General features: G+C 30.6%; 2 protein-coding genes across 5 annotated transcripts in view; one reads left to right on the forward strand and one right to left on the reverse strand.

The window, feature by feature from the left end:
• LOC130451413 (uncharacterized) overlaps nucleotides 1-3,153 on the forward strand; it is a 111,612-nt gene extending 108,459 nt beyond the window's left edge. For all 4 annotated transcript variants that reach the window (XM_056790409.1, XM_056790408.1, XM_056790411.1 and 1 more), the window contains 2 exons: nucleotides 251-449; nucleotides 625-3,153. In XM_056790409.1, the coding sequence (XP_056646387.1) occupies nucleotides 251-449; nucleotides 625-783 (358 nt within the window). In that variant the 3' untranslated portion in view covers nucleotides 784-3,153. The remainder of the gene's footprint in view (nucleotides 1-250; nucleotides 450-624) is intronic.
• A 1,884-nt stretch (nucleotides 3,154-5,037) lies between these two features.
• On the reverse strand, nucleotides 5,038-26,315 carry LOC130451228 (glutaminase liver isoform, mitochondrial). Its single transcript, XM_056790113.1, has 13 exons — nucleotides 26,092-26,315; nucleotides 25,992-26,032; nucleotides 22,760-22,801; nucleotides 22,612-22,699; nucleotides 22,423-22,559; nucleotides 14,309-14,438; nucleotides 10,674-10,917; nucleotides 10,495-10,616; nucleotides 10,089-10,247; nucleotides 9,851-10,027; nucleotides 6,890-7,021; nucleotides 6,676-6,830; nucleotides 5,038-5,665 (listed from the first exon to the last, which is right to left on the reverse strand). The coding sequence occupies exons 1-13, from the start codon at nucleotides 26,206-26,208 to the stop codon at nucleotides 5,362-5,364; spliced, it is 1,848 nt and encodes a 615-aa protein (XP_056646091.1). The 5' UTR covers nucleotides 26,209-26,315; the 3' UTR covers nucleotides 5,038-5,361.
• Between the last annotated feature and the right edge of the window lie 352 nt (nucleotides 26,316-26,667).

Raw genomic sequence — 26,667 nt, forward strand, 5'->3', positions numbered from 1 at the left:
TCAAATATACCCATGGAGCTGGGAAACAGAACAAGCGTAAGAAAGAATGATGACCCCATCGGACGAGATGAAGGACGTTAATCTCAGAATGCATCGTTTTTTGAAGCGTATATTCTAGAGGGAACGATTTAGACTATGTGTGTGTGTATGTTTGTATTAGTTGTGGCTTGTGGTTAGTAATATACTGTCATATATTAGTATATCACTTTTTTTTGATAATTAAATAAATATATATTTCTTCCATTTTTAGAGCTCCGTTTGGTTTGTTTTACCATGCTGCGTGGTTCACACAACCTCATCATAAAGAAGGTTTTATTAATTTTGTCGACACAGTTTTAGCAAAGAACGATGTTTGGTTCTTAACAAATTGGCAAGCTATTCAGTGGGTTCGAGACCCCACTCCAATCTCAAGACTTAATTCATTCCAACCATTCCAGTGTAATTATGCTGTAAGTATTTCAAATCGATGTAATTCCAGACATCTTTAGTACGTGATTTTCATTTTCAAAACCTTGAAATGTGAAAACCTAAAAGTAATCCATAATATTTTTAATATGATCACGTTTTATATTCATAAGTTTCTGTCGATGTTTGAGAACATTCATTTCTAAATTGAAATTTCAGGATCGTCCAAAGAGATGCAACAACCCTAAAGTATGCAATTTGTGGCACAAATCTGGTGTAAGATACATGAGAACTTGTCAACCTTGTCCAGATATTTATCCATGGACTGGAAACACTGGAATTAGAAGTAGTAAAATCGATAATGACATTGGAGATTAAAATTAAATCTACGTAGGACTTTGCCCTATCTTTAGTTAAGTTTTGAGGTCGTCATTAAACATTTTTTATGAAAAGAATAATGTATTAAATGGATTAAATGGAATGCGACATCGTTATGTTAACAACGACTCTGGGGTATAGTCACATTCTAAACATATCGATGTTACCTGCCATGTAAAAATATTTAGTATAATTCCCTTAAAAGTTATCGGTATCACGATACAGAAATTGTTTAATGTTTTAAACAAAAAAATTGTTTTAAATTTTCTTCAGGTAGGAGTAAAATATTAAATAATTTCAATGATGTTTCATTTATTTTTATTTTGAAAATTTGGCAGAAAAAAATATTTATATAGCATAATATTCAATGAAAATTATTTATAGTTGAGAAATATACACTCTTAATATTGTGATACAATGTACTAATTAACTATGAAGAATTCGTCTAATTTCGTTGCCAAGTTTTTTTATTGTACTTTTAAATCCCAGATATTTATTTTTCTATAAGTTCATGCCATTTGTTTGGCTTTTTAACCTCAATTCTACTTTTGAAATTTAGTATAGTTTAAAACAGCGCAAAGACAGCGGTACTCAATTTTTTATATTGAAGTATTTTCTTTATAATATGAAAAAATCTCATGAACTCTTCATCACCGTATATTCTCTTTAAACAACAAGTTTTATTTTCATGCCTCATAAGTATACACCAACAATTGATTTTTTGAATTAGAACGAACATAAGGGAATACAAATTTTGGCATTGTGTATTCACCATACATTTTCCTTGTATTTTGAAATTTACATCAATATCCTGGAAAATGGTGCTGTCATGAATTGACGTTTTACTAATGTTAAGACTCTCCACATTCAAGCGGGTAAACCAGTTTGCATATTTTCCGAGCGCTCGCGTTTTGTTAAACACTTGTCGATTATTGGCCATCGTCAAAGACATTTAGAACAACAAAAGCTGTTTAAATACAACATTCGCAAGCAAGTAGTTGCAGTTATTTTCCTTCTACTCTCTATTACAGTCTTATCATACTAGCGGTTTGCGAGCGGCTGCAGGGAGGAGCGGGCGCGCAACGAATGTGTAGCGAGCACGCCGCGGCTGCACCGCGAGGACGTCGCAGACGCGTGGCAGAAATGCAAAGTTGGCGTTTGTACGCCACAGTGCAAACTGGCGACCACGCTACTGTTCGTAGCGATCTCGTTGCGGGTCCGCAACGAATTCGCTGCGCGGAACACTGCGAATGTGGAGCCAAGAAAAGTTCACGCACGCGAATCACGATTGAATATGGAATACCTATCACGAATTATGTTTACCAACGTGTTTATGTCATAAATAAGCGCCCTATTTGAAATAGTTATCATGGCGTGAGCGTTTATCTACAAAAATCATTATAAATAACGAGAAACTTGGAATAAAATGTATTATCAAAAGAATGAAGGTGTTACCTGTTACAACAAAAAGATATCATTTTTGAAAGACAGTGTTTGACTCTTCTAGCGATTGTGATGATGAGATGTTGCTTGTTTGTTGTGGAAATAACGAAAATAAAATCCATAATAGTTAGATATAGTCAGAAATTTGAGCACAACCAAAGTCATTTATTGATATTGGATGTGCAAAATTCGAAATACGTCCCAATATATTCATGAAGCTCATGAAATGTTTCATTATTAGAAAAAAAAACTTTTCAACCAAATATGACGACCTTTTGTAAGCATATGAAATTCGTATGACGTTAAATACTCAATTCTTGACAATCAAAAATACTCAAATACTTAGACCTTTTAATATATATATTCATAATTGAATTTTCTTGATTTTTGGTCTATTAGCGAAAAAATGTTTAATATAAAGATATTTTTTCCAATTTATATCATGAAAATGATAATATAGGAATATCGAACAAACTCTAATGTATTCTATGTATGAGAATAAAAACATCACACAATTTCCCCCCTCTGGGTTAATCATTATCACATATCTATGATAATTTGGATAAATTACATTAAAAGCTTCACAGATTTCAAAGCCGGAATCTCATTAACATCAATATTTGCAAATATATCAGAAATCAAGAATATTAATATATATATATGGGAGAAATGGAAAATCTGGATGTTGTTCAGGTGTCAAGATATAATTTAACCTTCATACCTAATCAACATCTATTTTATATGTAAATCTAGTTGTAAATAAATAGTAAGTAATAATTTTATTTCGAATCATGACACGATTAATAAGAAATTCACACTTAAAAATAATGTACGAGTATGTCAAGTAACTTTAATTTATTGTGTCTTGAATATCAAATAGCAGTGGTTGGTGAATATCAACAAAATTAAAAGAAAATTATATATTTGCAGATTTGTTTTATTTTCCTACCTCCTCTTATATATTTAAATTTATTAAAAAGATCTAATAGGCTAATCTGTGATAAATTCAGTGCAATCTAGAAGATTCCCTTGCCGACGTAAAGTATACTCATCCAAATGATCAACAATAGGTAACAACCCTATTTAAAATCATCGTAATCCAAGCCAAGCAGAACAACCAAATTATATTAGAGCCATGCCAAGCCAATCAGCCCAATGCAAAACTAAAAATTTCTACTCGAGTGAAAACAGTCTTCATTTCTACAAGATCATATGGGGTGCCATCCACGACAATCATGTTCACTACCACGATCTTTCCCATTCCACTTAGTCCAGACCGTTATAATCGTAAACACAAATGGAATGGATTGCAAGGCGTTTTGAGTATTGAGATAAATATTAACGAATGGCAAAACAGAAAAAATAAAGCAAAAGTTTTAAGAAGTTATGTTACAATTTGTAAGTCATTGAATTTTTTAGTAGAGTGGTTAACTAATTTACATTAAAGTAAAATCAAAATATCTTCTGCGGCGATACTAAAATATTTGGTAGTGCGTCACAACATTATATCAATGCTCACTTCGACCCACCTCATGACAAGGGTCGTCGTAAACGTTAGTTTGTTAGTCCATTGATGTAATTCTTTTGCTACAAAATGAGAATAATCACAAGAAATTTAGTTCTTTTCCCTAATATCGTGTACTTTATATGCTTTGTAGAAACTTTTCTTTAACATCAGTCCAAACCACGATCTTACATACAAGTCTTGAAACCGAGATTTCTACAAAGCGGCGTAGTTCTCATATTGTCCGGGTTATAAGTATTTGAAATAGCCATAGCGCGGCGCTGCTATCTAGGGATAGACGTGGGTCGGGTAGGGATAGAAATCTTGACATAAAGTATATAACCTAAAATCGGCGAGTGCGTTATACAGTGTCACATGTGCTCCAATTAAGTTATTTCGTGTTTTTCATATGTATTATAATTCGATGAAGTTGATTATTTAATTTTTCAATTCCGAAGATGACAACGCCGAGCTGGCGGCCACATAGTGAGATAACTGAGCGCCTTTAAAATGAACCACCCCCACTACCGTTGTAAGATCTGTATATAAGATCGTGATCCAAACTCATTAAATCCTATTCAATTGGAAACATCCTTACTTACCTCTGAACTAAAACCTAAAGGAAATATCTGAATTCTAGTAACGATTCAGCACACGCCAACTAGAATGAGATAATCCCGCGCATTTATAATTGAATTGAACCCGTCTTTCAAGCGAATTATTAAATAAAGATCTTAAATTGAATTATGAATAATTTTTCATATATTTAATATTTGTTAATGGGAGATAACGATATAATAAAATAATTAGAGAAAAGACTCAAACTCACTGTCATCCAAATCGATTTTTAAATTCATAATACTTGGTTGAATGCCTTAATAAGTACCTGTTTGTACTTTTCGTTGTAAATTTACATCCTCTATTTTAATAATATGATCATGATGCTTAGAAATAATAGGAAACTCAAATTCGGCTAATTTTGTAGCATCCTCCAATTTATAAGTAACATTTAATTGCCTTCTTCGTAGTTGGCCTGTGGTGTGTACAGTGCCATCTTGATAAAAGAGAAGCAGAACGATTATCTAATAAATGAGAAACCATCGTAGAAACATCGAGAGACTCAAATTATTTCCCGGACTATCACTGGATAATCAATCGTTCATTAACAATTTAATTCAATAAAACGGATAGGAATGAGGATTGAGAAAATTATGAGGACAATCTGTTTACACAATAATAGAATTTTATACTCCATCAGGTGTGACAACTAATAACCAGTTGCTTCCATAATTTAAAAAAAACAAAAATTAGATGAAACAGTCATTTTATTACATTTCAAACATCTATTTTAAGCTTCTGAGTTGACATCTAAATTACTTGTAGTTAAAATATTTCTTTTCTCTAATAATTTTTTCTCGGCAAAAATGTTTTTTGCATAATTTTCAGTACCATATTTTCATCAACAAACACATGGAACTTTATGAAATAAATCTGAAAATTACATTACAACATTTAAAGAAAAATACTAGTGTCAATTATTGAACTCGAAATTATTTTATTGACATTTAAATCCACTGCCTTAGTCTTCGGAGTTTATTGCCTTTGCACAACCAGGATTATTAATAAACCTTCTAGACCTTCCCATCTTTGCTCAAAAATTCAGGTAAAGGTTCTTCCTCATCACTATTTTGGCTAGATTTTTTGTTATGTCCTTCTTTATCCCACGTCTGCAGCATATCTATAACGGTCGTATGACCAAATGCAAGTGCTTCTTCTAATGGTGTTCTACCCCATCTGTCTTTAATATCATAAGGAACGTTACAGTACTTAATAAGAAATTCAACACAGTGTAAATGGCCTTCAGCTGCAGCCAAGTGAAGTGCCGTTCTACCATCATAATCTGATAATGTCATGTCCATACCGGATAACTTGTGCCTAAAAATAAACAATTGCTATTAAATACGGTGTTTCAACGAGAAGTACTCACTCTAAATCATAGCGAAGGTGATAACTTTCTAAAAACGATAGGCTTGATTTCGAGAGGGAAAAATTTTACCAATACATATAAATGTTACTTCGCCCTTCTACCGTACACAGTCACGCCCTTAAAAAATTTCAAATGCAGGAGAGGCAACTGATATCTTCGAATTCTCTCCAATTTTCTCAAAATTTATCAATAAGTTTATCGGATTTACTGATTTATTAACATACAATGGTATAATCTATTTGCAATAACTTAGCGGACTTTTCTGAGCACATCTGAAGCCCATAAAAAACTTAAGGTATGTTGTATAACTTCAAGTTCAAAATGAAGAAATCTAAATCTAATATCAGGTAATCCAATTTTCCATTTCAAAGGTTCTCTTCTACTAATCCATCGACAAGAAAACCGGTTATTCAGAAACTGACGGAGAAGAGTCATTTAAAAAACACGTATTGTGTAGCAGCTGGCATTATCTTGGAGCAGCTCTGTAAAAATCTCATAGAATATCAAACGTCGGTTGTGATAATCTGCGTAATAATCACATCTTATATGGATGTAATTTGTAGGACTTTAAAATTCGTAAACACTCCTTCACAGTACACCTTAGCGCCTTTCCTCACGGTCTGGGTGTTATAAAAAACTACCACGTCGACTATTTCATTTCTGATTGGTAGCTGAGGTTCCTGTTATCTGTATTCCACGGAATCCATTCCCATAAATTCATTCATCGACCAATGTTATTATTGAAATGCGCGGTGTAGCTCCAACCAGACATATATTATTTTTAAATCCGTATATACACCATTTTACCCAAGCAATGTGTATGTTCCACGAGCACGGAATTCTATATACTAATTACTATTTTTATTTAAGTTATTGAGTTCTTTTTATTGGGTCGCTATGTGCTTTACAAAATTGAAATTTCGGCATCCACATGATATAAATGTCACTAACTAATTACCTTCGTAAACTTGGTAAATCTCCCGAAGCAGCAGAAAAAAGTAAATTGACTATATTCAGACCTTTAGTTTCAAATTTGTGCTTTCTTGGATCAGATTTGTCGGAAGCGTGCCTTAAATTGTCGTATCTATGAAAATTAAATTTCTTAACTAGTTCCTAAAATTGTTAAAATTAGACAAAACGACTTCAGAGAAATAAAGAAATATTCCAAATACCTCACAAAACTGAACACCTCTACAACTATTTCCTAAAGCGTCCAATGGTGGTGAATATAAACACATCCCCATAACATTAGGTACTACCACCAACATAGCTCCACTTACTCCAGATTTAGCTGGCAACCCAACCTAAAACATTCGTTGCATAACAAAACAAAAGCATTTATTACACTAGTTTACAGTACATCTGTTTCCGAAGAAATTTTAGTCCCTGACATATGATATACTATTTTCAAAAATATAATTAGAAGATTTTTATCATCTCTAGTTTCTGAGTATACGCTATGTGGATATAAAGCAGAAACAAACATGTATTTACTAAGAAAAACAATAATCAATTAATTAAATTAATCATTGATTTCTTAAAAACTCTGTTTGAATGCTCTTCTCTGATGTGTAAACTTTGGAAAATTACGTATCAGAGACCAACAGTAGTCAAATTTTATATTCGTATTCCAGAGAACGTGATAGCGTGTAGCTCCTATTGTATAAACTCTTCCTGCTCTTTGCTCATATTTCCTAAATTTTCCAGAAACTTGTCCAGGTAACTTTAGCGGGAGTGGAGATTTATGTTCATATTGCACCCCATATTTTTTAATTGTAGCAGAAGACCTTCCAGAAGTTTTATATAATTTTCAAAATTCTATATCACAGCAACGTAAGCTATTCAAGCCTCTAGTTTTAACTCAGTCATAGAATTTCTATATCGAGTATCTTTCATAAGTTGTCTAATTTGGGAGCCATAAACAATACCGGCTCTAATCTTTTCCACACAGTGAGTTGATTTCTGGACTATATGTGACTGTCCAGGCTCCATATTTTCTCTCAAAGGGCAGTTACTTCTTACCCAATGCTCTTGTTTATCTCTACTGCCACAAAGACATCTAAAACAGGTAAATTAAGTGTAACCACTTTGTTGACCGAGAAGAATTTTTAAATCGAAACAAATTTCCACTTATTGTCATTGTATTTTATTTTTTTCCAAGACAAACGAAATGTTAAATATTTTATCTATGACTTCGTACAGTGGGCAATAACTACCCTGCGTCTGTATTTCCATTAGGTACTAAAATAGGCTCAGAAACGCCAGTCGTTTGGTTCGTATTGTTTCAAGTATATTTTTAGCAATAAGTTTTTGGTAATACCATTTTCATCGGAAAATAACGCCGTACTTCTTTATCTCTTTCACGATAAAAACTTTTTAGTATCTGAGGAAAGCAATTTTTATTCTTTTAGTCTTGATACAAAAAATTCTGAGGCTTGTTTAGAAAGATTTAAATCTCTTTTATCTAGCTCGTTTTAGGAAAAGTATTTAGGCTAATTAGACATACCTTTATAATTAGCATCATTTTGTAATGAACTTTGTCCTTGTCTTGTTTTAAGGGTTCAGATATATTTTTAGGCACTGAATAGTCAGGTAAGTGCTACACTGAACGTAAAACACAACTGATAATTGGATTCGGCCATTTAGCTTGAATTTTAGTGTTTAAAACAGTTTTCCCAACCTTTTTGTGACATGTCCCACCCAAACCCTTCTAAAATTCTTTTGGCCCCCTATGTAACATATACATAATTCTTTATATTAAAAAATTGAATTTTTCAATTGAGAAACTTAAATGATTTTTTATGGGGTTTTAGAAAGAAATCACTAGAAAATTACAGTAAGTAAATTTTCAAAACGTATTATGAAAAACTAAAATTCAAATTCGAAATGATTTGAATAAATATTTTCCTTTACCTCGGTGAAAAATGATAACATTAATTTAGAAAAAAAGCCTAAATTGATAGAAAATTTATGACTAAATACACAAGTGTCTCTAAAGAAAAAAAATACTTCTCAGACTCAGTTGGCGTCGGTCATTTAACCGTGTTGTTTGAAACTGATCTTGGCTTACAGAGCTATTTGTTTGAATCAACTTCTTCAGATTTGGGTGGTGTCCACTACGAGTCGCCTCGATTTACCTTCTTCATAAATTGAAGTTCCTTGATTCAAATACGAACAACTGCGTTGTTTAGCGAGATTTTAAAGCGTCCGGGGGTCTACGCGGAGTGTGCCGTCTGCCGCAAGACGGTTAATTATAGACTCTTATATTTATTGCCCGCAATTATTTAAGTATTTGCTTTTTTTCCTATTGGACACAGATTATCATAGCATTTGAATGGTACAGAACGAAAAGGGTTAAACTCGTGTCGAGTTCATCTTCGAATTGCCCCTCTTTACAATCAAATTGATCCCCTTAGGGAAACAAGGCTTCAAATAGTTTACGTTCACGCTATAAAAATAACAGTCATCGAGATGCTTTTGTGGTTTTCATAGTCCGTGTTTCAAATTTAAAGGCACTTACCACTTATCCATAATCTTAAATATTCCACACACGCTTCACTAACACAATTGGGAACCCAAGACTTCTCATTTTCGTCCCAAAGTATTTCAAAATACTCAAAATAAGTATTTTTCACCAACGCTAATAAAAGTTTTCTACAATCTTTAAAATATATTCTTCGCATATAAAGCAAAAATTATCTGATTTGTTCAAACGTCTATGACGCCAAAATTTAGATACTAATCTTGACACAATATAATAAATTACATTTTGTAAACAAGTGTAATTATAAAAGATAATATATAATAGGCCAATCCAGAATCACCTAATACTTTTGCAATAAAAATTAAATATTAAATATTGATAACAGCAATTTTTTCGGTTTGGTTTTTTTATTTTCATCAATACTAAATATGAGTAATCAATCACTGTAAATATGAATTCAAAACTTCGGATTCCAGAAGTGTTGGTGTGAGTTTCTATGAGCAGTCGATAAACATCAAAGTTAGAAAAATCTTAGTTTAGACTTAATATTTTTCTCACGATTATAAAAATATGTAATAAGTGATGGATCTTTCGAAGAACTTAAAACTTCGATATTTCTTCTGTAGACTCATTTTATACTAAATCATACCTTGAACGCAAATTGTCCTGAATAGTCATACATTCCACAACTATGCATCAAGGATAAAACATCTCTCACACTTTCTGGTTTTAAAACTTTCTCTTCGGATAGAGGACAAATACCACCGTTAGCCAATGTTGCTGCCATTACCGCTACTAAATCACAATTAACTTCTAAGGAACAACACTAAAATTAATTATAATCTTTTTGTAATTAAATAAATTTTATCATTTTCATCAATGCTAACCTGAAAATAGAAATCCATGCATTCCCTAAACTTGCTACTTTCTGGGAAACATTTATGTTCTCTCATATAAAAACCTAAAGCATAGTTTCGATCAGCACACTCACGTTCAGAAAGGAAAACTGCGTTGTTGAATCCAAGATCCTCTCTTCCAGCCAATTTCTACAATAATTATATACAAATATTCAAACGTATTCACCAAAATAAACCAGTCCAAAAATTAACCTGATTATAATGTTCTAATAACCTGTAACTTAGTTCACTAGTCCCATCCATAGTATTAACACCTTTTTTATTTATATTTCAATTACAAAACCTTATAGAATTCAATTATCTAAAGTAAACAATAAATTCTATTTTCTGTACTATTATTTTGGCGAAAATCATATTTTTGTGGCTACACAATTACCTCAAAAAAGTTCATAGTAAAATCAAACTTCTCCGCAGAACTCATTTCTGGACAATACATTGTCTTTAATAAGGAACAAATAATAATAGCTCCGGCATTAATCATTGGATTATGTGGTTTTTCTATAAAAATAAATCAATAAATAAATATTATTGAAGCGTCCTAAAATAAAAACTCACTATTATGATCGAGGATGAGTTCATTGAAATTTCTACCACTAGGTTCTTGACCAACATATTGATGAACAACATCTGCTCCAAGTAAATCTAAAGCTATACCATACGACAAAGGTTTGCTGCATGATTGAATTGTAAAGGGTATGTTGACATCCCCTATTGAGTACCTTTGTCCATCTATAGTTACAATACTGACGCCCCAATAATTCGGATTCATTCTTTTTAACTGTGGAATGTATGATGCTACCTAAAACCAAACCTTTTCTTCAAAATATATCAAGTAAGTATTTTCGCATTTTCATTTCATTTAACAACAAAATAGAGAATTTACTACGATTATTCCTAATATTGCAACATCTGATATATGAATTAATAGTAATCTGTATTAACATCGATTCAACAATTTCTGAACTTTTAAAATTAAACAAATGTTTCGTGGTCTAAAATGCAGTTCTACTTTTAAATTTTTATATTAGTAATTACTTCTTAATTTATTTTTCAATATTGAGATGTCTGTCCTCTAATAATAGCATTACAATTATAATAAATCTCTTTTCAGTTATATTATTTTCTGATGTTTCAGATTTTTTTTATATATGATAACTAATTATAGTATATTTACTAAAATAATTTGATAGCTGATATTGGTTTATCTTTCTTTTAACTATGTAATTAATTTTTTCTTGATAATTTTTTCTCTTAATCCAGTGTTTGCTATTTCAATACATTTTTTGATAATTAGAGGTCTATCAGTGAAGCTAATAACTATTCATCTTTTTGCGTAATGAAAGTCATCCCAAGATTCAAGATCTGGTTTTGTATATCATTTTGTGTTTATGTTATTGTTGGTTTTATACAGTGACAAGAGCCAAAACATAATTCATTTATATCAAAATGTAGACCTTTCCTCACCATATGTACAAGAATTTTCTCAGCAGTTATTACATTATTTTGGTAGATAAAAAACACATGGACATAATACATTATTAAAATAATTAGTAGTTAAAAATCTGAAACATAAAAAATTACAGAAGTAATGTTATATATGAAGTTTCTAGTATTAATTGTGAAGCTGTTATATAGGACAGACATATCAATATTTGGAAACTAGATTAATAACTCATGAATATAAAAATGGGAATCCTTAAAAATTGTTCTGTGAAATAAAATTTTTGTTACAAATAATTTTTTTATAATTGAAAAATGAGAAATGTAACAAAAGTTTTATTGCATATTTTATCAAATTTATATAATATTTATCAATTATTTTTAATCATTTTTCAGTCTTTCGGTAATGCTTCTATTCAAAAGAAATGAAAAACAATTTTCTGCAATACAAAAAACAATTTTTCAATCATGGGGGAAGCAGTCATGGGAGAATTTTTTTATACTATACCAAGCTTTCCTAGCATTTTCAAGGCAGTAATAAATACCAAAATAAACTGGTTCATGAAATAATTTTCTAAATTGTTAGAACTTACTTGTATATTAGGATTTTAAGATGAAATAAATATCACGAATATTCACAGGAACATACATAATTTAAATTTCCTTGTGAACTACATTATCTGAAATTTGGAATTTTTTTACCTTTTGAGGAATTTAAAAAAACTGATCTTACTAGTTCCCGTCCTTTCTATTTTTTATAAATTATTCAACATTTCAATTGAAACAATATTAGAAACATCAATTCAATCTATTTTTATACGTCCGTAGACTTAAAAAAAATTCGACGAAATGTTTATCAATTTTTATTCTGTAATAGTTATATTAAAAGTACAACCGTGAGCATTATTAATTTGAAGTGAAGAAGAAGTTACATTATTATTGGTACATGAATTGGCAACATTTAACGAGTTCAAAGAAATAACATCGTCTATAGTTGTATTAGTACTAGGATTGGAGTGTTGGTAGGATCTTGAACATTTACAATGTTGCTTGAAGTCGGAATCCATTTTGTTTTTTATTGAATCGTCTACGTAACCCTCCGCAGCTGTGTTGGATTTCCACCAACCGTGCTTTTTTAGTTATATCACCACCGGAATCCCCTAATAGAGACGTCAAAGAGCGTCGAAATGTATGCCCAGTGTAGTTTTTTGATTAGGTAAATTCAAATATGTTGCGATAAGCAGGGAAAATATATTGATAACTTGGGTTTTGCGTTTTCCATTTCTATACTGCAAAAAGAAATGATCTGTTTTGACATTTGTTGTTGGTTTCTAAATATTTTTTATAAATATTAACCAAGTTTAATTTATTTTCAGATATTTCACCAATAACAGTAAATCTACGTTGAAAATGAGTTTTTGTATCAGGTACTGTGATAATTGAAACATTGAAATCGTTTCACTTCATTTTATATAATTTCTCCATCCACAGAACTCCTGCGATTCCCAATATTAAAGCAACCTGAAAGATGTTACAAATAATATCTATATATGTATATCTATAGCCAACTGATTTATTTCGAGTATTTACTGATGTCTACGTCAGTCGTTATTTACCATTAGGGTGCCTTTTTGTTTTGAATAAGTCGACGAAAGTGTTGAAGACTTCCACATTTTGAATTTCGTTTCAAAGTGAGCTAGTAACACTCATTCTTTGAAGCTGGTTATGCCTTTTTTAGTTCGCCACTCCATAAAAGAATTATATTCCTTTAAATACTGTTCCCTGGATTTCTCAGGGAAAAGATTCATAGTCGCTGCAGTTGCCGATTCAACAACATCTTCTGGTTTGCAGTTTAAACTTTCTTCACTATCACTCTCCATCACTAATAATAATACTACACTTCTCTTAATTAGACACAAAACGAATTTTCTTGAACGAACAAAGAAATAAAAGTGTGACGTTTATCGGAGAAACGATTCGTCATCAGAAAAAAAAAACATTCACAACCCACTATTTTGATAAAACAATTTTATAATTGCGTTAAAAAATGACACGTTACGGTCTTTTTTTCACGCTTTTTGACCGATTCAGAAATTACATTCCTTATGAATGCGAATGAATGAAAGAAAACGTGAATATTATAACGGACGTAGAAAAAATATTTTATGATCCTCAAATATTTCAATACACGAATAATAGTTGTAGGTTTCTGTACTTATTATGAAAATCTTTTAACACTTGGCAACATGGAATACTTGTGACCTATCAAGGAATCTTACATAAAACTAAAGTAAATACAAATTTGAAATATTTTAGTTTTTTCAAAAAAAAACGTGAATTAAAAAAACTTTTGAGCTGTTAATTATTGAAATTAATAACTAAATTAACTGATAGCGACTTAGTTGGGCCAACAAAGGCATTAATAACTAATTGCAAGTTTTATTTACTTTAGATAAGAGTTTGTGTGAGTAGAAACGATGTTAATGAATATACCTACATAAGGTTAAAGTAAAAATAGAGCTGCTGTTCTAAAATAATACCAATGTCATAGATCAGTGAACACGTAGTGTTTTTAACAATGAATTAGTGAAAACTAAACAGTTTAGTTCAGATTTTTATGGGATCATGAGCTTTTTGATTAGCAAAATGTATAAAGAATATTATGAATAAAGTTTTTTGACTACATGAAAATTCATAATCAACGATTTATTGTTTAAATAACAAAAAAGCTGTTTTGAAAATATACTTACTGTTCCATTTGTATTTTCCTTACATTTCCAATAAATTAACTCAATATCTTTGCTAAATTCTTGAAATTCTGGTATTATAAATTGATGTCTAAACGCATATGACAAAAGTCCTATACTTGGCTGCACTATACTAAAATAAGAAACAGCATTCAGTTCCAAACAAATATTCCAATGAAGTATGTATGAATGATAGACAAAAAGAATATAAATAACAATTTCACCAATACCATTAATTAAGCTTCATTCTCAAATTTGATATGTAGATATTAGATGTGACAAAAGAAAGTTTTCATTGTTTTGCAATTAATCACAACGTTAATCCTCACGTTAATTTTGGTTGAGTAAACCGTCGTTATTATGCATGAACTCATTGAGGAAGGTTTTCTGTTCTCAGTCACAATTTGTGTCATCAAGAATAAAGCAAATCATATACAAATAGTTTAACGCGACAATAATATTGTTGACAATGTTATTGTTACCAAAATTAATATACGTCATACATAAAATTGACTTTCACAGAATAGCGTTAAATCCATTTGGAAACAATAACAAATGCCGGCGATATCTCCAGAGATTTTAGAATTAACTATTTATTTATCAATTAATTTCGTTAACTAATAAATTATTGTATGAACGTTAAATATATAATGATATTCTAAGCGACATTAGAAGTGTTACACCCAGAAGAAAGAATTTTTCGACCTTGATTTTCTACTGAAGTGGTAAACTTACATCAAAAATGGAATGATAACATTTGCAAGAAATTGTATTAATATTCATAATATGTTTAGGGACACTTGTGCTGAATCCACTTCTGTACACTTTCGATAAATGGAGATGTCCTTAAAACCAACTTTAATTTTGTGGATTAACTGCACCGAAAAAGGAAATCACTTTTTTGACAAAAAAGTTCAAAGATATGTGGGAAAACTCGAAAAAAAATTGTAGGGACTGAAATTGTCAATAAAACTCAATCGTTCTTATTTATTTCAAATCATTTCTACATAGTCTAGTAAATGATCTCTAAGATGTAATTTTGTGCACTAAGTTAATAAAGGACAAGTAAATTTAAGGTCATTGTTCTTTTCTAAACATTTTTAAAAAAATTTAGATAAGAAAATTAATTCCGGTGGAAAAACATGTTGAAAAACTACAAATGTTTATAAATCTCCAATAAAAAAATTACATATCTGAATCATTTGTTAGACTCTGTAGATTTAATTTGAAAAAATTTCAAAAACATTTTTCGATTTTTTGTAAATTTCTTATCGTGCCGGACAGCTGAGCAATATAGTTATACAGTTTATTGCAAATATCTCTGTTGTTATTGCAAATATGTCAACATGTCTCTAATATACATAATTATACGGGGGCTGTTTTCTTTTCAATCTCCGCTCGCTCCGTGCAGACGCTACGCGGGTAGAAAAAGCGCGCTTTAAGGCGTCAGTCGGCGTTATGTTGCAGCCACGTAAACATGTTCATTATCATTGATACTCCCGCCAAAAGTGAATTGCGGAGTGTGATTCGTTTTCTACAGGCTGAAGGCCATAGTGCTGCAGATATCCATCGGAGAATGAACCTAACCATGGACAATTTTCTTTTTAACAAATTAATTTAAAACCAATGCCATAATAAACGTTTTTTATTGAAGAACTATCTACAAGTTAACGACCAGGTATCATTGTTTTGTTAAATCACTGTCATTAAAAAAAATTCATTAGATATATCGAAATCAAAATACATTAATGCATGGTTGATTAAACGCGGTTATATTGTATGGAAAGTTTATAATATTTTATTGGGGTGATGAATTATGTGTGATGTAATCGATTATGTAATATACAGTATACATACAAAAGATTGGAACAAAATATATATAAATATATACAGCATGTACAAGCCTGATGGAATAAAATGATTTCGGTTACTGTACTAGTTCATTAAAAAAAATCCGTCATAATTAATTATGAATTGACATTCTTTAACGTGAAAATATGATCCCTAGCTAGAGAGACAATAAAATAAAAAAATATCATTACAAAAATTCTTTATATACTCAGATGTTTAATTGGTATTTATAAAAAATACTTCAGAGTTTCCAGGGAAACGTTAGTTTAAATTTGAAAAATGTAATTAACGTAAATGCATTAAATATCAGTTTTACAAATGATTTCTTATTGAGATAAAGCCGAACATAAAAGGAATTAACTCGCTAATTTCATGAAAAAATTCCCGATTTACCGCTTTTATCCCAAACAACGTTTAGTGAAATAGACAAGCAGTTTTGCGAGTTTGGTCATAAGAGGTGGATAAAAAAGCAGCTACCAATGCATTGAGTAAAGAAATTAAATTAGATGTTTCGTGGAGTTTGTGGAAAGTTAACCATACATTGATAGTAAACATATTAATAGAAAATAAACTGCATTCCTAGTGGCACTTTTCCACTTTAAGCTCATGCTAATTGAATAATAAACCAGTCAAAGTGCACCATTTGTTTTTCTTTTTGGTTCCGATATAAAAACATGGCGACTAATTTACCTCTAGGGCACAGAGATCACCTATATTTAGATGGATCACGACAATGTTATTTGTTCTAACCAAATTAAAATCGATTAGAGGTCTGAGCTTGAACTAGTACTACGACATCCTTCATAAAATACTGGCAAAATTGAATTTTATTCATGGCGCGTAATTTGAATTATGAAGTAGTTCTTACTGCTACCTGAGAACTAACGAATTTTCAAGTTCATGTTGTTGCTTATAATATTTCTCAAAATGGCAAGTTATTAGTTGTAATCTTGTAAGGACAAAAATATTTCAATTATTGCACTTATTTCGTTACCCAAGTAAAATGTAGACAAAAAGGCTTTTGGAAGTAATCTGATAATCCTTCAATTATAATAATAATCTAAATATTACGTGTGTGTATTAATTAATAGGGTAGAAAAAAACTAGATATATATGTTTTTAAACAAAATATTGCATACAAAAATAGCTAATTAAAGTATTACATCTTAAGTAATTATACCAAATTTTAATGAAATTCATCACTTGAACTTCATAATACATCCCTTGTTAATTTGGTATTGTTTGTAGCCAGCAGCCATCTATTAAATCATTATTCTTATGAGGATTTGGGAACAAATGCATCACATTAATAGATTCTCAATGTTATACATAAAATGTATTGAAAGTCATTCGGGAAAATTAACCACAGCTAAAGCTTGGTTTATGTAGCCATAATTAAAAATTACCATTAAACTAACAAATTTTTTGTTCATGTAGTGAATTAAGGATAATTATAAATTACTGGTAAACTAATAGAAATTTTAAAAATTAGAACACCATGGCAGAAATCAGTGCAATAACACGAATAATACTTCCATAACCAAAGAACAAGGATGTTGTAAACAAAACAGTACCACCAATACAGACTGACTTGACCTATTCTGTGCTCACAACCTCACAAAATTAAGAAGTTAAAAGTTGGTGAATTCTTAGTTCTGCATTACTCACAGCGTCTTTCAACAAGTAATTTAATTTGTTAGTTTAATGGTACTTTTTAATTTTGGCTGCATAAACCAAGCTTTTAATTCCTTTAATTTGTGAGTTATGTTACGAGCACAGAATACGTCAGGTCAGTATGTATTGCTGGTATTATTATGTTTACAACATCCTTGTTCTTTGGCTATCAAAATAAAATTCGCCGTTATTGCGCCGATTTCCGCTGTGTTTCTTATTTTTGAAACTGATATAAAAAAAATAGGGAGAAGCAATGTTTTAAAGTCAGCATTGTCCTTTAGACGATGGAATACTGATAGACAGTGCCAGGAGTTTTCTACATTTGTATGATAGAAAGGACCCATTATTGATTAGCAAATTCAAGACTGAGATCGTCTTAATCTTGGTCTTGCAGCCTCATATGTGGTCTTGGTCTTGCATTTGCTCATCAATAATGGGTCCTTTCTATTATATAAAAGTGGTGAACTCCTGGCACTGCGGATCCATCTATGGTTCTGAACTTGAAGTACAAAAATGGTTCAACCTTGGGCGATCTCTGTGAAACGTCTATAAAATACGTGGTTTGTGCTCTAGGGATCAAATGAACCCTTAAGTGCCTGCGACCAATTCACATGTCGGATTACTTTTTATATTGGAGCAAGCTATCTTAGCGACAAATTTATCATCTTCACCAAATTTTGTGTTCCTTTCATGTGTAAACTGTAACTAATGTACTTCTACAATTTCTAAAGATGGATTTGATGTTATTATGCAATAATCATTACTAAAATACATAAATAAATATGAATGAGATGTTACAAAGATATTCAAAAGTGGAAAATAATGTAATAGCACCTGACGATGATACTATTTATATTATTATATCAAACTGATTTAAATTAGAATTTTAAGTTAATAGGAGAGGAATCTTAGAACAGGTAGTAGGGTTTACGATAAAAACAGTAATAAATTTCAAAAAATATTTATTGGTTGAGAGATAAACTTGCTCTAATACCAATTCAATGATAACAATTGCGAAACAACTCCAAATTTCATTTTATATAATTATGAAACTAATGACGAAATTAATGATAAATTTTAGATAGATAAACAATGGATATTTTACGTGAAAGAAATGAAATAAAAACGAAAAGAAGTCTTGGGTATGACTATTTCAACCAAAATTCTAAATAAAGTAAAACGTATATTGCGTTAAAATGCACATACAATAAAGTGAAGTGTAAAATCATACTTTACTTGTTATAAAAATAGACAATGAATCAAATAACACTGACAGAATAAAAATAATATGAGATATAAGAAGTGATGTGAGCTCGCAAACATAATCTGACATCTATGTATAGGTACTTCGCAGATTTATTCAGTACTTTACATCAAAGGTATTTAAAAATTTTATATGTTAATATTAGCATTTTTATGTTAGACATTATCGATACCCTTCACAAATCAGAGGTTGAAGCAATATAGTTCTATTGAACTGACTCTCTTATATATTTCGCCATAATTTGCCATATTTACAAATTCATGGGGAAGTAACATTGAAATGAACGTTTGTAGTTATCACGCGATCATTGGCGCCAGACATAGAAGTTATAATAATTCAGGGGAAAACAAGGAAACTTCATCACGCACAAAGGGTCGTTTAAACGTCTGCTAATATATTTTTATCATGAAAAACTAAACGTAAATTATGTGGTATATCAACAAATTCCATTTCCATATATTTTTTTTTCAAAATTTTATAATCTTGTTATTATTATACGAATAACATTCAATTAATATAATTTACATACTAATTTTATGAATTATTAAGCGATGGCAGTTACAAATATAAAAAACTTGTGATGACATTCACGAAGAGTTAATCCGGTATTGGGTAATATCGACTATGAAGAATTGTATAATTGCATCAATAAATGTTGTTTATACATTTTTATACAAGCAGACAAATATTAAGGATCCAATCAACCTCCATATCCAGTATAACTGCGAGCGAATCTAGAAGATTGTTCTCCTCAAGCATAAATGTATATTCAATGCGGTCCATATGTATACAATAAATCCAATTTTATCGTTATTATGTACTATATGAAAAAACCTGAAAAGTTCGATTTTTATTCTTGAATTAACAATTTACAGTATGAAAATATTGTCCCCTCTGAATTATAAGCACCCTCGAATATTTTAAAGTTTCTTAAATTTGGTGCTATCATAACTGAGACTATTAATTTTTAAGATGTAAAATTTTGATAATGTCTCTATCACAAATCTTTACGTAGATTGATGATAATAATGTCTCATAATATTTATAATGTATTTTCCAATGTACATTGCAATATACATTGTACAATGTACATGTACATGTACATTTAAATGAAATTAAAATTTTCGAGGGGATGTTTATAATTCAAAGGGGGAGCTGAAGGGAGATAATGTTTTCATATTGTAAATTGTCAATTTGAGAATAAAAATCGACCTGTTTCAGATTTTTTTCACATAGTACATAATAACTCCAAAATTGAGTTTATTCCATACATATGGATTGTATAATAACATTAGTAATCTGTAAATAACTAAATGCCTGTTACCAATAGCTCTAAATAATTTGTATAGTTTTAAAATAATCCATTTTTTTATATTAGATTACTCAAACATAATTTCAATTTGACACTAGCTAGATGGTATCGATCTGTGGTATCAGCAAGATGGCGCCAACTACCACACTGTGTACGAATCAATCGATTTATCGGAGCAATTATTCTCAGACCAAGAAGTGTTTTGGGGTTTTGTGCATCTCATGTGAATAGACAATAATGAATTCCTGAACTCAAAACCCAAATATAACGCGACATAGGTGAGACAATGACAAATATTTATCAAAATTTCTCAAATTTCAAAGAAGGAGCAAACTTCCTCAAAGTTCAGAGCTAATATTTCATCACATCAAGAATCGCATCATATGTACTTTGGAGTGTAATAAAAATATCGTCATTTGTTCAGAAAAAGTATATCCATTATTTAGAATAATATCGGAAATTCTATTCATTCAAATAGTTAACATCTCCCAATAAAAGATCGAGTAAAAGAAGGTTGTTGGGAGGTTATTAGACCCTTTAAATTGATCTGGCTCTATAAATACTGTCATAAAATTGTTGTTTAAACAACATATATAAACTAAAAAATATAAATCATATTCACGCATGAATTTATTGCACATTTTTATTACATAATACACCGTAAATCAAGTTTTATAACACTAAATTTACTTACTGCAGTGAAAATGCATACAAAAATTATTAATCATTATATTTATATTGGTTAAATATAATTCAAATGAGTTTACGTATTTTAGTTCACAAGATTCGAATTGCCCGGGCAATCCTACATTAAAATGATAAAATACACAACTAAATAATAAGTTTTAAATATCCAAGCAATAAGAAATTTCTATCCAAGACTTCATATTAACTCAACGTCGTAATAGAATTATTTATAGATAACTTAAAAAAATTTGATCAGCAATAATAAATATCAATTGTCTACAATCAAACTGTAGATGGCCGTTTTATAATCAGACTCGTAAAGGTCACTGAATATTGAAAAAATCTATTATTTTACTCAATAATAAATTATCTGAATTTTAAGGCTTATTACTAATGAATAGTGCACTACTTATTAGAAAAACTTCTATTTTTATTACGTGAAAACTATTGACAAACATTTTTTATTTTACGTACAAGACGTGACACTCTAACCCATCAGCTAATTATTTTTTAATTCATTCTATGTAATAAAATTTTTCCAATATTATAATAATAAAATTTAACTGCTATTCCTTGTAACTGAATCCTAAATCAAAATTGGTTTCATTACGATTTTGTTAATTTAGACTGATAGTTTTTACTTGCCTAATATGCCTAATAACTTATTGTTCATTTATTTTTATTCCACATTTTTGCGAGGCTATTTTTGTCCTCAAAACCAAATCTTTATTTCACAAATATGTCTTGTGTATCATGAGCGAATGTTATTACAAACATATTTTGCTATTGATTTAACATCTATATAGTTTGAGAGACATAACCGCGCACCTCTCTTGTTTAATCGTCCGATTCATCTTTGTTCTTTCATATTTCATGATGATTTAACTGGTTTACTTCTTTTTATATATAAAAAATCGTTTCGCTATTTTCTCCTGTGAAGTTAAAAAAACTGTTTCAAACGTTTTCTCATTATATATCACTTCGCAGGTTCAAGGTCTCGCTGCTGAATTCCCATTAATTTTTTGTATCACAAGAAATTATGCACAGCTTTGTATCAAATTGTGCGATTTAAGTGAAAAAACCGTGAATTACAAATTAAAAATCGATTGTACGAAATATGGAATTCCGATAAATCATACACTGCCATTTTCCACGGAAAAAGTTGATATTATTTATGATAAGCAGCATCCGCTAATAGATTTTTAAACAATTTCTTGTCAAGCATAATATTAATTATTTTTGATTTTTATATTATATATATATATATATATATATATATATATGACACGCATGTATCGCCATTATAAATATTAAAATAAAAACACTTACTTCTTAAATTGTTCTAAAGTTAGTTTTTGAGTATCGACATCATTTCCATCAGACTTCGATTTAGATAACTTTTTTAAATTCTCCATCATATCTTGTAGTCTAGGATCTGTTTTTCTAAGACCGGTTGCTTTGACTGCCTAAAAAGTAAAGATTGAAATTTTTGTGAAATATTAAAGACATTCAATATACCGACAAGAATTTCCCTATATGCAGCAGGCCCGTATCTTGGTTTTTAAACATTTCGAATAATGCTACATCCGTTTCATAATCTTGTCCGCTGTAAAATGTTTATTAGGTAAAATGAAAGAAAAATTGGTATTAAACCATATTTACTTACTAGCACAAGTAACTCGTGTCATGGATAAACGAGAATTGCCTTCTGCAAAATAATTAAATACATTAACTAATTAAACGATTAACATAGAAGAAAACCAAAGATTCATTGAGTATATATTTTTCTTCAATTTTTTACTTTTACTTCTCAAAATAAAAATGAAATATTTTACTGCCTGTAAGATCACACTATTAGCAATTAAAAATGTCTCGAGTTAGCGTTTGTTGGTGACTTATATTTTAACAAATCAAATATCAGCTTTGACTGTTAGCATCTTCAGTTCCGAACTACAGACCAAATTCGTCCTCAAAAGGACCATCCTTTTCTGCATTATGCTGTACACACCTATAGCCTGAGGATATGCTGCCAAATGTAAATGCACGAAGAGACAATCTTAGCAGAACATCAGTCTGATGAACAGTTAACAGTGGTACATCAAGACCCAGTAGTACTGCCAAAACATCATCAAAAGAACATTTCCAGTGCTAAGGACTGACCCCAATATCCAATCAGATGGACTACGTCAGTGAGGAATACTCCAGGCACCCAAGGCTGAAGAAACAGATGGACCACGACCATCAGTGAATACAAAAAGAAAAGAGAAATAAAAGGGACCATCTATTAGAGATTCCGCTAATAGAGATATAACAAGTGAATCCCCTCTTTAAGGTCGTTTTTAGTTGTAATAAGTCGGCTAAGAAATCTAGAGACTGCATAAATACCCTGACGAAAAGAAGAGAATAGACTGACACACTCATTAAATTCATTAGTAATTAATAGAACGAACAGCAAAGAAAACTGACGACCACGTCAGATTGCAGGGCTCTTCCCGGAGTGCATAGTTCTTTGAGAGGTGCATTATGGAAGGAACTTGGTTGGAGATTGCAAATTGTTGTACTGATGACTTTTCTCATTTCAATTATGAGCCATCGGAGAGTTTAACAAAGAATAATCGATAGACGTCATGTTCTTAATTCAATATTGGTCACGGTAATAACTAAGAAAATAGTTATTTTTTCCTTCGGAGAACGGTCAGATCTTTATTATGTTTTGATATTATTAGAAGGCATCTAGAACAGATGGTTTTCAAAACTATCATATAATAAGACGTTCTACATGACATTGATCGATATTAATACAATGGATTACTTCAATTAATTCGCAGGACACACCTTCTAAGTTGAGAACTAATATAGTTTGAAGAGGGTATAATTTTATTTAAACGTGGATATTTTTCCATGCGAAAAAACGTATTAGAGTATACGATTTATTAATTATAATTAACGTACTTTATTAAAATAAATGGTAAATTTTGAGAATATTTTGAATAAAAAAGATCAAGAATCGAAAAGAAGAAGTGCAGGTGATGTTTCAGCAGGATCGCGTTTCCCAGAAAGACCATTAAAATGGATAAGTATTAAATGTTTATTATATTAATATTTTTCTGAAATAAACTTTGTTTTTATAGTAATAAGCTAACACATTATTAACCATGTTCTGTAAGTTATCTAAGAAAGCAAGAAGAACGTAATTTCAATTGAAATTACGGTCGTTCATTTGTTTATTGTCTCTTCTTTCGTTTTTCTTGCAATTTGTGATTACATTGAATCAACGAATTTGCGAAAATTTCTGCTTCAATCTTAGAAAACCTATCGAGATTATTACTGGTGATAAATCATGGATTTACCGCTTTGATCTGGAAAAACAGCGTGTCAAAATCCGTTACGACAATGTTTACTGTTTTCTTTAATTATGAAGGTGTTGTGTTGAAATTAAAATTTCACCTCCGGAAACAGATGATCGAATGTTACATATGGTCAGTTGTCTTATATGGTGTCGAAGCAGGAACTTTGAAAATATCTACCATTAATCGCTTATAGGCTTTTGAAATGTGCTTATATAGACGCATGCTCTAGATACCGTGGACAGTTATGCAAACAAACGATGCAGTCCTCAACAGTTGGTGTTAATGGAGTTGATGGATAACATTAAATGCAGGAAAAAAGCTTATTTGTGCGTGGTAGCCGGTTTAGTATCCTCCAATTCATTATGACGGATAAAGGTGAATATCGTAGAGGAAACAAGCCTCTTGGTTGAAGAATATTAGAGAATGGACTGGGATAAGAGAAGCAGGATAGTTATTTGATCTAGCTCAAGATAGAGAGTTTTGCCAAGCTGATCACCAATTTCAAGGGGACTTGATACGGCACGTTAAGAAGAATATGCACCATGGATTACATGACGCAGTCAAAACAGAACGGTGATTAGCTGCTTCACTAAAAAAATGTGTTAGAACATTCATCGAATTTAACAATGTAGAAGACCGACCCTACAGCATCGGCAGTCTCTATACAATCCCTGCGAAATTTCGCTTTCTAATAGGTTAAAAATTGCGATCAAATGACATCAGTTCGTTGACAAACAAATATTTTACAAGTTCCAAAAATAACCCCCAGGACTACTTCAGGAAGATGCAACACAGCTGAGAACATATTATTTAATCAAATAGGGACTTCTTTGAAGGTTGTCACTCACGGGATAATAAATAACACCAATGCGGAGATAACAAACCTCGTGTATGTCTTTATTATTCAAATGACATAACAATCGATGCACTTCTATTTCTTTTTATCTCAATTCATGTACGCGATCAATTTTGTTTTAAAAATGAATTTGCGAAAAACATCAAAAATTATCGACATAACAAAAAATGGGGTCAATTATATTATCAAGCGCTAAAGCCTACAGAATACATTAATTCAAGTAATAGTCATAATACTATTGGGACCCTATTTTTCAAAATAATATATTAATGGTCGTATTAGTAAGCCATTAAAGATGGTGGAACTAAGAAGACGAAAACATTTCAAACTTAAACTTAAATTCAAAATTTCATTGTGTGGCACGAAGAATTATTTAATGTTCTTTACATACTGAAATGAAAAGAATTGTACCAAATTAATAGCTGCGAGAACAAAACAATAATATACGCCAAGCAGATTTTTTGTTTCAAAATATATCGAGAGAAATAATAAAATAGTAAACAGGAACGGAACTTAAAAACTAATGAAAATGCTGCTTTGTTCGTTATAATAATAATACAGTTTTACATCCTAAGATTGAATTTAGAAAATGTACAATATTAGGTATACACTTGTACTTAAACAACGTTAACTGGTTAATTAAAAAATTCGGTGTTCTATATTAATATACTAAATATTAACTAGAAAAATACCTTTGTCTCCCTATTATACACTTGGTTTGATCAATATCATTCTGAAAAAAAGAACCGGAAGATGAATATACCATCGAAAAATAAAAAAACTTATACTCACTTTTTTTCTGTGTGTATAAAATCCTGATATTTTCATTGTATGAATTGATACCCATTGTTCGAATTGAGTTCTCATCTGACACCTATTTAAACGATTCAAAAGCCGATTGGAAAGCATGATTTTTTTCAGTTATTCGTATGAGTAATTTGGCGGTCGATATTACGGAACAGCGTTTCGCAACGCGACGTCGCAACCTTTACAGTGATATGGAGTTCCTACCGTCTAAATCAGATTTAGAATTGGAATAACCATGCGTGCGCTCAGCGTCAACGTTGCCATAGTTTCTTATTTTATTCTATATTCTACATACCCAAATTGTTTACAATAATTAATTTTTAAGTCGGTGAGAAATATTTTCATTAAAACTCCTATTGATAAACTCCTTTAAAACAATAATTTTCAATATGAGGTAAGCATTTCTCAGCAGGTTTCAGGAATTTGAAAACAGCAGAGCAACTGTAGTATTTGTCAAAAATCCTCTAAATGCTACAGTAACTAAGTTGAAATTTTCTCCTTTTGAAAATGACCTTGGTAGTTTTGAAATACAATTGGTGGATTTTAAAACAAGACATAGCA

This window comes from Diorhabda sublineata, chromosome X, assembly GCF_026230105.1.
Source record: "Diorhabda sublineata isolate icDioSubl1.1 chromosome X, icDioSubl1.1, whole genome shotgun sequence".
Taxonomy (NCBI): domain Eukaryota; kingdom Metazoa; phylum Arthropoda; class Insecta; order Coleoptera; family Chrysomelidae; genus Diorhabda; species Diorhabda sublineata.

Coding starts and splice junctions, on each gene's coding strand:
- LOC130451228 (XM_056790113.1), bottom strand. CDS start 26,208: ATGCTTTCCAATCGGCTTTTGAATCGTTTAAATAGGTGTCAGATGAGA. Junction 22,560..22,611: donor ATATAGGGAAATTCTTGTCG/GTATATTGAATG, acceptor TTTACTTTTTAG/GCAGTCAAAGCAACCGGTCT. Junction 10,248..10,494: donor TTACTATGAACTTTTTTGAG/GTAATTGTGTAG, acceptor TAATTATTGTAG/AAATTGGCTGGAAGAGAGGA.